Source organism: Vipera berus (assembly GCF_964194415.1).
Source record: "Vipera berus genome assembly, chromosome: 7".
In the NCBI taxonomy this organism is placed as follows: Eukaryota; Metazoa; Chordata; class Lepidosauria; order Squamata; family Viperidae; genus Vipera; species Vipera berus.
This window is the reverse complement of record NC_138209.1, coordinates 6,473,594-6,486,452: the sequence shown is the minus strand read 5'-3', so window position 1 is coordinate 6,486,452 and position 12,859 is coordinate 6,473,594. Positions and strand designations below refer to the sequence as shown.

Below are 12,859 nucleotides of genomic sequence, written 5' to 3'. Positions count from 1 at the left end.
TTTTTAAGAAGAGACTGGACAGCCATTTGTCTGAAATGGTATAAGGTTTCCTGCCTGAGCAAGGGGTTGGACTAGATAACCTCCAAGGTCCCTTCCAACTTTATCATTATCATTATTACTATTACTATTATTATTATTATCATCAACAACATCCTTTTGTTGTGTATAGTTAGTCCTTGACTTGCTACTTTAATGCCACCTGGCCATCATGACTGTAAGTTGTGATGGTCATAAATCACATGACCAACCTAATTTTACACATAGTCCTCAACGTACGACAATTGTGACCAGAGTTTCTGTCGCTAAGTACGACCATTGTTAAGTGAGTCGGGCACAACTTTACAACCTTTTTTTTGCATTGGCTGTTAAGTGAAACAACGCAGCTGATAAGGGAACCATGCAGTTGTTAAAGCAGGGGTCTTCAAACTTGGCCCTTTGATGACTTGTGGACTTGAACGCCCAGAATTCCTCAGTCAGGCATGCTGGCTGAGGAATTCTGGGAGCTGAAGTCCACAAGTCATAAAAGGGCTAAGTTTGAAGACCCCTGTTTTAAGCGAATCTAGCTTCCCCCACCCCCCACCCCCATAGATTTTGTTTGTCGGAAGCCAGCTGGGAAGGACCCAAATGTTGATCATGTGACCTCAGGATTCTGCAACCGTCGTAAGGACATGCCAGTTGCCAAGTGCCTGAATTTTGATCACGTGACCATGAGGATGCTGCAATGGTCACGAGCGCGCGGACCAGATGAAAGACCCCTTTTTCGGTACTGTGTAACTTTGAATACACACCAAATACAGAATACAGAAAAACAGAGCTGGAAGGGACCATGGGGGTCATCTAGTCCAACCCCCTGCTCAAGCAGGAGATCCGATACCATTTCTGACAACTGGCGGTCCAGACTCTTCTTGAAAGCCTCCAGGGATGAAGCACCCACAACTTCTTGAAAGCAAGCCTTTCCACCGATCAATTGTTCTCAGGAAATTTCTCCTAACCCTTCATACAGAATATATAATGGAGTTGGAAGGGCCCGTCACCACAGTAATAAATTCCACCCATTTGTAAGGAAGTTCATCCATTTCTTCCCTTTCCTTCCAATCCCAAGAATTAAGACACAGGCATATTTTCAGTGGAAGTAGGGGTTGGGTTTTTTTTTGTCATTCCTACAAATTAAAGGTGAAAGAAGGATTGATTTCTCAGGAAAACATGGATTAAAAAAAAAATCTGGAGAGAAGAGGCTGAGAATTGTGATTCCTGACCTCTTAACAGAATAACAGACTTGGAAGGGACCTTGGAGGTCTTCTAGTCCAACCCCCTGCTCAGGCAGGAGACCCTATACCATTCTGGATAAATGGACCTCCAATCTCTTTTTAGAAATCTCCAGTGATGGAGCATCCACAACCTCTGGAGGCAGGTTGTTCCACTGGTGAGTTGTTCTCACTGTCAGGAAAGTTCTAGATTGCTTCTCTCTTTGACTGGTTTCCACCCGTTGCTTCTTGTCCTGCCTTCAGGCGCTTTGGAGAATAGCTTGACTCCCTCTTTTTTGTGGCAACCCCTCAAATATTGGAAGACTGCTATCATGTCACTCCTGGTCCTTCTTTTCATTAAACTGGACATACCCAATTCCTGCAACTGTTCTTCATATGTTTTAGCCTCCAGGATTTGTGTCTTTGCCAGCAAAGTTTCTAGAAGTCCCTAGAAGATTCTTAAGACATCTGAGAGCAGGTACATTTCCCTTTGGGTGAAAATATAAAAAGGGACCCTCTCTTAGTTAATGGAGGAAGCTGTGGAAGGTGGCCAGATGCTGCCAGTGTTTGTTATATTTGGGCTGTGTGGGCTGGAGGTACAGCGTGACTCAAAATGTGAGGAGGAATCTACAACCAAGGACACACAGCCAGATGAGAAAGACAGATCTCTAGGTTGGCGTTTTGAGGGTGGAAACCCTTCAAGATTGTCCTTTCGAAAGGACACACCAGATGTCAACAAGGAAAGCTTGATAAAGGTCCTGGAGATCCAAAAAGCTTACGAAAGAGCTATTTTTAGTCACCCTCCTCTCTAAATTAAAAGCAAGTCCGGAGAAGTGAAAATATTGAAGTTGTCTCAACTTTGTAGGAGTTTGATAAGGAGCACTTGCTTGGATCAGGGAGGGAGGGAGACGGTTGAAAAACTGTAAACGGCTCTGCTTAACAACATATGCATAATCCACCTCAGGAACGGTTGCAGGAAATGGGTATGTCTGGTTTAATGAAAAGAAGGACTAAGGAGGACATGATAGCAGTGTTCCTATATCTCAGGGTTTGCCACAAATAAGAGGGTGGGGGGGTGGGGTGGTCAACCTATTCTCCAAAGCTCCTGAAGGCAGGACAAGAAGGAACAGATGGAAACTAATCAAGGAGAGAAGCAACTTAGAACTAAGAAGAAATTTCCTGACAGTGAGAACAAATTTCCTGACAGTGAGAACAATTAACCAGTAGAACAACATGCCTTCTGAAGTTGTGGGGGCTCCAAAACTGGAGGTTTTTAAGAAGAGACTGGACAGCCATTTGTCTGAAATGGTATAGGCTCACCTGCTTGAGCAGGGGGTTGGACTAGATGACCTCCAAGGTCCCTTCCGACTCTTATTCTGATTCTGTTTCTGTGAAGCTAATATATTAGAAACATTGTAGTACAGTGTAATTACTTGAAAAGCCCTGTAGCAACAATCATCCAGGTAATTTAGACACAAACTTTCTCTGTGTCCTCCCCCTACTCCTGTGTGTGTGTGTGTGTGTGTGCCCGCACACAAGCGTGTTAAGTCCTTATCTTTAGATTGCTGTATTTTTGCAAACATGGTGTAGAACTCCAGTCATAATTCCAGCCGAAATGCCAAGTCTGCTTTTGTGATGAGGTTGCTGTGTAACTCTTTGTTAGAGGAATTTTCTCTCCTTTCGTCTCCTGATACCGCCAAGGGCAAATTGAATAATTTATTTTATCCACTCTTCTTCTGATAACGACTCCAGAGTCAAATCTTTAAACCCTGCAGTAATAGTGACATCTGGTGGACATTTCATGAGTATTTGGAAATAGAAAAAAATAATAATAATCAGCTGGCTTTCATGCCTAAAGTGGGACTAGAACTCATAGTCTCCTGGTAATTGGCCCAGTGTTACTCAACTGGCTTTCATGGCTAAGGAAGATGTTGAACTCACAGTCTCTTGCTTTCTAGCCCAGTGCCTTAACTACTAGTCCAAACTGCCTCTCTCTCTATAATTGCTCTCTTAACAATCAAACAATCAAGAAATTCAGCTGTTTAAATTTCTGCAAATACTCCCTAATTCACATTTTGGGAGAGCATCCTGATCTTCTAGCAATGTAGTCTTTCTGTTTTTTTAAAAAATAAGTAAATAATATCACCCTGAACAGAGGAGGAGAGACTATCAAGGGTGTGTGTGTGTGTGTGTGTGTGTGTGTGTGTGTGTGTTTGTATTATTTCTTTTATCTTTCTCTGGGCCACTCAGCTGCTACTCAAATGTCAAGTCAAGTTAACCTTTAGCAGACACAGTGGGGAAGGGCCACTGGGTGATCCCAACAGAATACATACCAAATAAACAAAGAAAGCCGCTTTGAAAAGTCCCGACAGGCCATAAAAGCAGCCATCTCAAAGGGAGACGTTGATAAGACGGTCAACAGAGAGAAAAGTCAGTGACAACAAGGAAACATGACAGCTAAAGGATTGAAACAAGCCCACAGTCGTACAAAACAATCGGAGAGAACTAAGGAATCCGTTCTTTTTTTTTTATTAAAGAGTTTTACAAAAACAAAATTTTACAATATATCCCCAAATCCCTCCCACCCCAAACCCGCCCACTTCCCCCCCCCCCCACTTCCCAGAGCTAAATACAGGATTATAGTTACAATAATCATATTCTAAATAAAAATTATGCATAATATACAATTAACCAAATTCATAATGTGCTTTAACTCCCCTTTAACATAACTACAAACAAAGTACCAATAACAATATCCCACTAAAATCTACTCATAAGCTAAATGGAACTTTTTAGTCCCATATTTGTTCTGAATATAATTTATCCATCTCCTCCAAACTGAAATATATCTTTCCTGTGAATGATCTTTCAAATAAGCAGAAATCTTAGACATTTCTGCAAGATTCGAAACTTTAAACACCCATTCTTCTATAGTGGGCAAACTATCCTTCTTCCAATATTGTCCCACCAGTAACCGTGCTGCTGTTATCATATTCAACATCAAGTTAGTTTCTTTAACATCACAATCTACAACAATACCCAATAAAAACAATTGCGGAGAAAACTTTATCTTTCTCTTAAAAATCTTTTGAATGTTCCACCAAATTTTGATCCAAAAAGCTTTTATATTTCTACAAGTCCACCACATGTGAAAATAGGTAGCTTCTAAACTACCACATCTCCAACATTTAGACTGTAAATTAGGATACATGTTGGACAACTTCTTGGGATCCAGATGCCATCTATAAAACATTTTATAAAAATTTTCTCTTAAGTTTTGAGCCTGAGTAAATTTAACATTTCTGACCCAAATTATCTCCCAGGTGTCCGTTCTTGGGGTGGTGAAATGAACCTCAATTTGTAAAAGTCAGTTTTCTCTGACCTGATAAACACTCTGATATAATCCATCTTTTGGAATTGTCGGAGAATGTTGGGAGTGAGGTGCAAAAGAGCTGCAATCACAAAGACACGCTTATCAGATGGAAATTAGCAAGATAACCATTCAGGTTATTTTTATCTTGTTTTTCTCAGCTGGGACAACAGTGCCCCATGGACTCCTCTATTGTCTGTTGGGATGCACAAGCTGAGATGTTTCCTTTATTTCTTCTAAACAAGAATTGACGGCCAAGAGCCAATCTCAGCTTTTTATTTCAATGGTGTCAAATTGCCTGGGAACTTGCATTATAGGTAGTGAAACTGATCAAGGAGAAATGAGATTTTCTGAGAAATGAGAACAGTCAACCAATGGAACAGTTTGCCTTCAGATGTTGGGGGAGCTTCATCACTGGAAGCTTTCAAGAAGAGACTGGACAGCCATCTGTCAGAAGTGGTGTAGGGTCTCCTGCTTAGGTGGAGGGCTGGACTAGATGACCTACAAGGTCCCTTCCAACTCTGTTATTCCATTCCATTCCATTCCATTCCATTCCATTCCATTCCATTCCATTCCATTCCATTCCATTCTATTCTATTCTATTCTATTCTATTCTATTCTATTCTATTCTATTCTATTCTATTCTATTCTATTCTATTCTATTCTATTGCATTCCATTCCGTTCCGTTCTGTTCTGTTCCGTTCCGTTCCATATGTTCTATTCTATTCTATTCTATTCTATTCTATTCTATTCTATTCTATTCTATTCTATTCTATTCTATTCTATTCTATTCTTTTCTTATTCTTTCCTATTCTCCATTCCATTCCATTCCATTCCATTCCATTCCATTCCATTCCATTCATCTAGTCTAGTTTAGTCTAATCCTTGAATTATGACCATAATGGAGCCTGCACTTTACAGCCCTAAGTCATGAGGGGTGGGTCACGTGACTGACCCGATTATATGTCTTTTGGGGGATAGTCGTTAAGTGAATGCAGCAGTCACTAAGCAAAGCCATGGTTCACTATAGGCTGGTTTTGCCATTTTGAGACAGGCGATCAATGGCAATGTTTTGATGTCCACATATCTTAGAGCTGTTAAGGTTGGGAAATACCGTTCTATGGAGTTTTGTAGAACTTTCTTGACTTAAAAGTCCAGCTCTTATGCTCAGCCACGGTTTGCCTTTGTGCAACATGCCAAACCCTAAATCGTGGTTTAAAAAGCACGGGAGGGGCGGCATTACCACTGTGTCAATCATGGTTTTACCCTGATCTAAGCTTAATGCTGTTATACGAAATATTGGGGCAGCCTCGATTTGCCACTAAGCTCCATTGCATAAGGCAGGGGAGTCTTCAAACTTGGCCCTTTTATGACTTGTGGACTTCAACTCCCAGAATTCCTTACCCAGCGTGCCTGGCTGAGGAATTCTGGGAGTTGAAGTCCACAAGTCATCAAAGGGCCAAGTTTGAAGCCTCCTGGCATAGGGACCCAGGTAATTCCACGCCTGAAACTACCTCCCCCACAACCCCTCGCGGCAATGGGGGGCTCTTTCCTGGGATTAGACACCTAAGTGCCTGATTGATTTGCCTCCTCAAGCGCCCAGGGAGAAAAAGCAGCGGCTTTTTGTTGAGGGGGGAGGGAACGCGTTAAGTATCCCTGTTGTTCTGGATGGCGCGGGGAAAAAAAAAGGATTGACGGGGCCGCTCACAATCAGGCGCCAAGGGCACCCTCCGCGCTCTGAGAACGCATGCGCGCCGCGGCCGGCCGGGAAGGGGCCTGAGGACCGGAAGAGGCGGGCTTAGCGCCATCCCGCCCCGCACCCCCTTGTCATTGGCGGCCCCGCTGGAGGCACCGCAGGGACGGCGGCGATGTCTTGCTGCGGAAGCGGCGCCGGAGGCCTCGGCCGCCTCCTTTTCCTCCGTAAGTGGGGGTTGGGGGGGGGCGGGCGGGTGCCGGGCCGAAGGGGGGGGGAGGCTTCCTCTTCCGGCCGCGCTCACGTGACCGCGAGGGAGGTTGGGGGGGGCCGCTCTCCCGACAGGGTGGATGGGTGGCTGTTTGGGGTGAGGGACTGCAGGCTCCATAATCCCCACCCGTGGTGTGTCTCTCTCTCTCTCCCCTTCCCCCCACCCGCCCCAGTCTGCCAGCGTGGCCCACCCTTTCCCGAGCTTTGGACTACAATTCCCATCGTCCCCAGCCAGCCTCAACTGTTACGTTGGGGCGACATATTCCCTCCCCCTCCCCCAATCTTCCCCAGCAGGCCCGGCCTTTTCCCTCCTGCCCACATGGGAGCATCTTCCCCCCCCCTTCAGGCTTCCTGAACTATAACTCCCATCATCCCCAGCCAGCCTCAACTTACCTGTTACGTTGGGGCGACCTATTCCCTCCCCCTCCCCCAATCTTCCCCAGCAGGCCCGGCCTTTTCCCTCCTGCCCACATTGGAGCATCTTTTACCCCCTTCAGGCTTCCTGAACTACAACTCCCATCATCCCCAGCCAGCCTCAACTTACCTGTTACGTTGGGGTGACCTATTCCCTCCCCCTCCCCCAATCTTCCCCAGCAGGCCCGGCCTTTTCCCTCCTGCCCACATTGGAGCATCTTTTCCCCCCGCCAGCCTGGGGCCTTTTTTTCCCCTTCAGGCGTCCCGAACTGCAGTTCCCATCATCCCCAGCCAACCTCATCTTACCTGTTACGTTGGGGCGACATATTCTCCCCCCCCCCCCAAATTCTTCCTAGTATAGGCCCGGCCTTTTTCTTCCTGCCCACATTGGAGCATCTTTTCCCCGCCAGCCTGGGGCCTTTTCCCCCCCACTTCAGGCACCCTGAACTACAACTCCCATGATCTCCAGCTGCCATGGCTGCTTCTCCCCTCCTTCTGTGACCCTCCTTTAAAAAAAAATAAAAAAAAATTCTATCATTCCCTGTGCCTGGGAGTTGGGCGGGAGCGAAGAGGAGGGTGTGGGAAGAGGGTCGTTTTTTTTTAAATTTATTTTATTTTAATCCCATTTATATCCCGCCCTTCTCCGAAGACTCAGGGCGGCTTACAATCTAAAGCACAAATCAATGTGCTCAGCAATAGCCTTCATTCTATGTATATGCCTGCTTATTAGGGCTTTCGCCCCCCACCCTCCAAGTGGCATTATTACAAAGTCAGCTTATTGCCCCCAACAATCTGGGTCCTCATTTTACCTACCTCGGAAGGATGGAAGGCTGAGTCAACCTTGAGCCTGGTGGGATGTGAACCGTAGTCTTCACCTGGAGGAACCTAAAACCCAGAATAAAATGAAATGAATGAATGAATTAAAAATCTGCACTGAACTCGCTGAGGTGCATTTGTGAGTTTTGTTAGGCTTTCAAGCTGCAAAGGCAGTGTGTCCTCTTTGCCTTATTATTACATGATTATTCTTGTGGAAAGGAATAGACTCATCTATTTGGATACAGGTAGCCCTCAATCGAGGGACGCGGTGGTTCAGTGGGTTAGGACGCTGAGCTTGTCGATCAGAAGGTCGGCAGTTTGGCAGGTCGAATCCCGAGTGCCGCGTAACAGAGTGAGCGCCTGTTACTCGTCCCAGCTTCTGCCAACCTAGCAGTTCGAAAGCACGTAAAAAATGCAAGTAGAAAAATAGGGACCACTCCGGTGGGAAGGTAACAGCGTTCCGTGCGCCTTTGGCGTCTAGTCATGCCGGCGACATGACCACGGAGACGTCCTCGGACACGCGCTGGCTCTTCGGCTTTGAAACGGAGATGAGCACCGGCCCCTAGAGTTGGAAACCACTAGCACACGGGGGAACCTTTACCTTTACCTTACCTTTAGCCCTCAATTTACAACCACAACTGAGCTCAACATTTCTGTTGCTAAGTGAAACGGTTGTTCAGTGATCCCAAAGGTGCCTTTTCAGGAGGCAACTGGACTTTCTTGGGGGGGGGGGTTTGAAGACGTTTCACTTCTCATCCCAGAAGCTTCTTCAGTTCTGACTGGATGGTGAGGAATGGAAGGATTTATACCCCTTGCGGATAGCTGGTCATTTGCCTTCTTTTAGGGAGTTGTTGAGGCCACCTGGGGGTTTTGTCTCTGTAAACCCCAACAATTCTCTACAAGAATGCAAACGACCGGCTGTCTGCAAGGAATATAAATCCTTCCATTCCGCATCATCCAATCAGAGCTGAAGAAGCTTCTGGGATGAGAAGCGAAACGTCTTCCAAGAAAAACAAGGAAGTCCAGTGGCCTCCTGAAAAAAGCATCTTTGGGAAAACCGTTCCCTGGATGGCTGAGAATCTCCATGGACAGTTGTTCAGTGAGCTTTGCCCATTTTAATTTAATTCCATTTATAATTTATTTCACGACCTTCCTTGCCACAGTGGTTAACTGAATCACTGCAGTCGTGAAGTTGGTAACACGGTTGTTAAGTGAGTCGGCCTTCCCCATTGACTTGGATTGTCAGAAGGTTGCAAAACGGGATCACTTGACCTTGGGGCACCGCGACCGTCATAATCAGTTGCCAAGCGGCCGGATTTTGATCATGTGACCATGGGGATGCTTTAATGGTCAATAAGTGTGAACAATGGTCATAAGTCCCTTTTTTCAGTGCTGTAACTTTGAATGGTCACTAAACGAAGTGTTGTAAGTCAAGGACTTACCTGTAGATGGAATCTATTCAGAGAGCCAGTTTTGTTAAGTGGTTAAAGCACCCAGTTAAAAAACAAGTGATGGTGAGTTCTAGTCCTGCCTTGGCTATGAAAACTTGACTGGGTGAGTTTCGGCCAATCACCAGGAGATGGTGAGTTCTAGTCCCGCCTTAGATACAAACGCCGACTGGGTAACTTTGGGCCAATCAGCAGGAGAAAGTGAGTTCTAGTCCCGCCTTAGGCATGAAAGCCGGCTGGGTGACTTTGGGCCATTCACTCTCTAGCTCAATTCACCATATAGAATTGCTGCTGTGAGGTAAATAGGAGGAGGAAGGCATATTAGGTATGCTTGCAGACTTGAATTACTTACAAGTAATTAAAAATCAGGATAAAATCTACTGTATTTTCTGGCGTATAAGATGACTTTTTAACCCATGAAAATCTTCTCAAAAGTCAGGGGTTGTCTTATACACCGGGTGCTGAAACTTTAGGGACAGGGCTGGCTGGAAAACCTGGAGCAGATCTCCCATTTGGTCTGCGCAGGGAAAGCGGGACCAATTGGAGAAGAAGCTGCAGTCTGTGATTTTTTACAGGCTGGGGTCTGGGCATCTTTCCTTCTAAAGTTGAAGAGCAGCTGCAGTCTATCTCAACTTGAAAGGCAGGTGGGGAATGCAGCAGCCACAGCAGCTGCTTAGCTCTAAGGACACATTTGACTCAGGAACTGGGCGGGCTGGCTGGAAAAGCTGGAGCGGATCTCCCATTTGGTCTGCGCAGGGAAAGCTTTAGAGTGAATTAGGAAAAGTTTAATCCACTTGCACTGTTTTATATTTACATGTTTGATGACAAACAGCCTTATGTTTATAAGTGACAGTTTTCCTACTAAGTACCTGCATGTCATAAGCATTTGAATTAAAATTACCATATTAAAATCAAATCTGATGTTTTTTTACCGTATATACTTGAGTATAAGCCGAATTTTTCAGCCCACTTTTTGGGCTGAAAAATTCCACTTCGGCTTATACTCCAGTCAACAAAAAAACTTACCGAGGACTTGTGCGCGGCCGAGGCTTTGGTGCTTCCGGGATCGCGCGCACCTCTCCCAAGCCACCGCCATCCGGAGACCTGCCGAAGTTTGGGGAGGTTTGGGGAGGTGCGCGCGCACCTCCCCAAACCTCCCCAAACGTCGGCAGGTCTCCGGACCTCCGCGCCTTGCCTGCCTGCTTCTTTCCGCAGCGGAAAGAAGCAGGCAGGCAGGGCGCGGAGGAACGGAGACCTGCCGACGTTTGGGGAGGTTTGGGGAGGTGCGCGCGCACCTCCCCAAACTTCGGCAGGTCTCCGGACGGCGGCGGCTTGGGAGAGGTGCGCGCGATCCTGGAAGCACCGAAGCCTCGGCCGCGCGCAAGTCCTCGGTAAGCTCCGGGCGGTCACTTGCTTCGCGTCTCCTGAGGGAAGGGGGGGCGACTGGAGCGGGCGTGTTTCCTCGCCTGCTGGGCGCCGCGATTTGCCCGGGGAACGCGCGGGCCCCGAATGGCAGCGTGGAGCGAGGAAGCGGACAGCCAGGGCTTCCCCGAGAGCTGCGGCCACACAGGGTATTCCTGTGTATTCAGGCTTGCAAAATGGCGGATCGAGCTTCTGCTGGCGGCAGAGGCTTGCAGAACGGCGGATCGGCTTATACTCGAGTCAATAACTTTTTCCAGTTTTTGGGGGTGAAATTGGGGGTCTCGGCTTATACTCGAGTCGGCTTATACTCAAGTATATACGGTAATTTTTATTTGGTGTGCGTTGGAAGAGGGGTAGTCTTATACGGCGAGTATAGCCCAAACCCTATAATTTAACAGGAAATGTAGGGGGTCGTCTTATACGCCCAGTTGTCTTATACGCTGGAAAATACGGTAATCAACAAGCAAGCCTGTAATTACTGCAGAGGTGATGTAGTCTCGGACTGCAGACCACATGTGTCCTCCTCCACTGAGATCCTTAAAAGAACTCTCGAGTAGGGTGGGGATAAATATATGGTTTGTTGTGGTTGACTTGGAGGGCGGAGTGGTTGGGACCTATTTAATAATTAAAAGTCACCCCCTGGTTGCAAAAGAGTGGCCTGAACTACATTGCTGGAAAGTAGAATTGTCATTCTTTTAATTATTGCTTCTCTTACTTGGGATTGATTCTTACGCATGTTCCTAGAGCCGCTGTGTTTTTTCTTCTTCTAGGCTTAGGGTGCATTTGGTGTCTTTAACCTAAACCAGGGGTAGGCAACCTTGGCTCTTTTATGACTCGTGGACTTCAACTCCCAGAATTCCTGAGCCAGCCGTGCTGAGGGGAAAGGCAGAGGTTTCCAAGCTGAGCCATGCAGGCTCAGGAATTCTGGGAGTTGAAGTCCACGAGTCATAAAAGAGCCAAGGTTGCCTACCCCTGACCTAAACCCTTCACAGTGTTCTGAAGTGATCTTTTGGCTTCTGTATCGTGCATCCTTAGAAAGTCCACAAAGTTATGGTTTGTTTGAAAGAAAAGCAAAAAATAATAATAGGATTTTCGTTTGAATCCCGACAGAACTACTGCATCCAGAGTATCTGCAGAGAACTGGAACTGGTTACATTCATTTCTAGAATTGTGCTAAGTTGGTACCCCCACTGTGGTCAACTAGGCAAACAGTGTGTGGGATACCATTAAAAAAAGAGATTATTTTGCTTGCAGATGGGGCTGGACGCTTGGTAAAAGTAACAAGCTGTTGTATGGCAATTCTGGTTGGAAAGTTTAGCCTGGGTATATGCGTGCAAACTAGTTCTTCTTCCCAAAACATTCAACTCCTATTGGGCTTATTTGTACTTATAAAATGCAAATACAATTGTCAGTCTGTGTCTGAGAATCTCCAAATCACATTTGCTTATTTAACTCTTAAAGCTGTTGACCTGCATTCCCTCTCTTTCTTAAACAACAAAATAAAAATGAATTGGCAGTATGAAAGTTCAGTTCCTGGCTAAGTAGTATGTGGGGCAAAGGTACGAGTCTTAATTGTTCTATCATTTATTAACATGCTACTGACACTGGAAGAATAATAAGTAAGCGTTGGGTGAGAGCAGAGGTCTCCAGCCTTGGCAATTTCTAAGACTCATGGACTTCAACTCCCAGAATTCCACAGCTAGCAGAGCTTCACACCTTAACATTCTTAGCCTGTTTCAGTCTCTTTGATGTAATTCACATTTGGCTGGAGAATTAGTGAAGACTTTTGACCAGCCTTTTTTAAACCTGAGTTCTCCTATATAACAGAGTGAGCGCCTGTTACTCGTCCCAGCTTCTGCCAACCTAGCAGTTCGAAAGCAGGTAAAAATGCAAGTAGAAAAATAGGGACCACTACGGTGGGAAGGTAACAGCGTTCCGTGCGCCTTTGGCGTCTAGTCATGCCGGCCACAAGACCACGGAGACGTCCTCGGACAAGCGCTGGCTCTTCGGCTTTGAAACGGAGATGAGCACCGGCCCCTAGAGTCGGAAACGACTAGCACGCATGTGCGGGGGAACCTTTGCCTTTACCTTTTACTCTCCTATATGTACAGAGCCAGATCTTCAAAATGTTGCTTTCCCCCCCTTTTTTTCTGGAGTTTTAAGAAATGCCATTAATTGTGC

At 46.1% G+C, this 12,859-nt stretch overlaps 1 protein-coding gene across 1 annotated transcript in view; it reads left to right on the top strand.

Annotated features, from left to right (window-relative positions):
* The first annotated feature begins 6,408 nt into the window (after nucleotides 1-6,408).
* SUCLG1 (succinate-CoA ligase GDP/ADP-forming subunit alpha) overlaps nucleotides 6,409-12,859 on the top strand; it is a 33,188-nt gene continuing 26,737 nt past the window's right edge. The window contains exon 1 of the mRNA XM_081332208.1: nucleotides 6,409-6,535. Coding sequence (XP_081188334.1) covers nucleotides 6,484-6,535 — 52 coding nt within the window. The 5' untranslated portion in view covers nucleotides 6,409-6,483. The remainder of the gene's footprint in view (nucleotides 6,536-12,859) is intronic.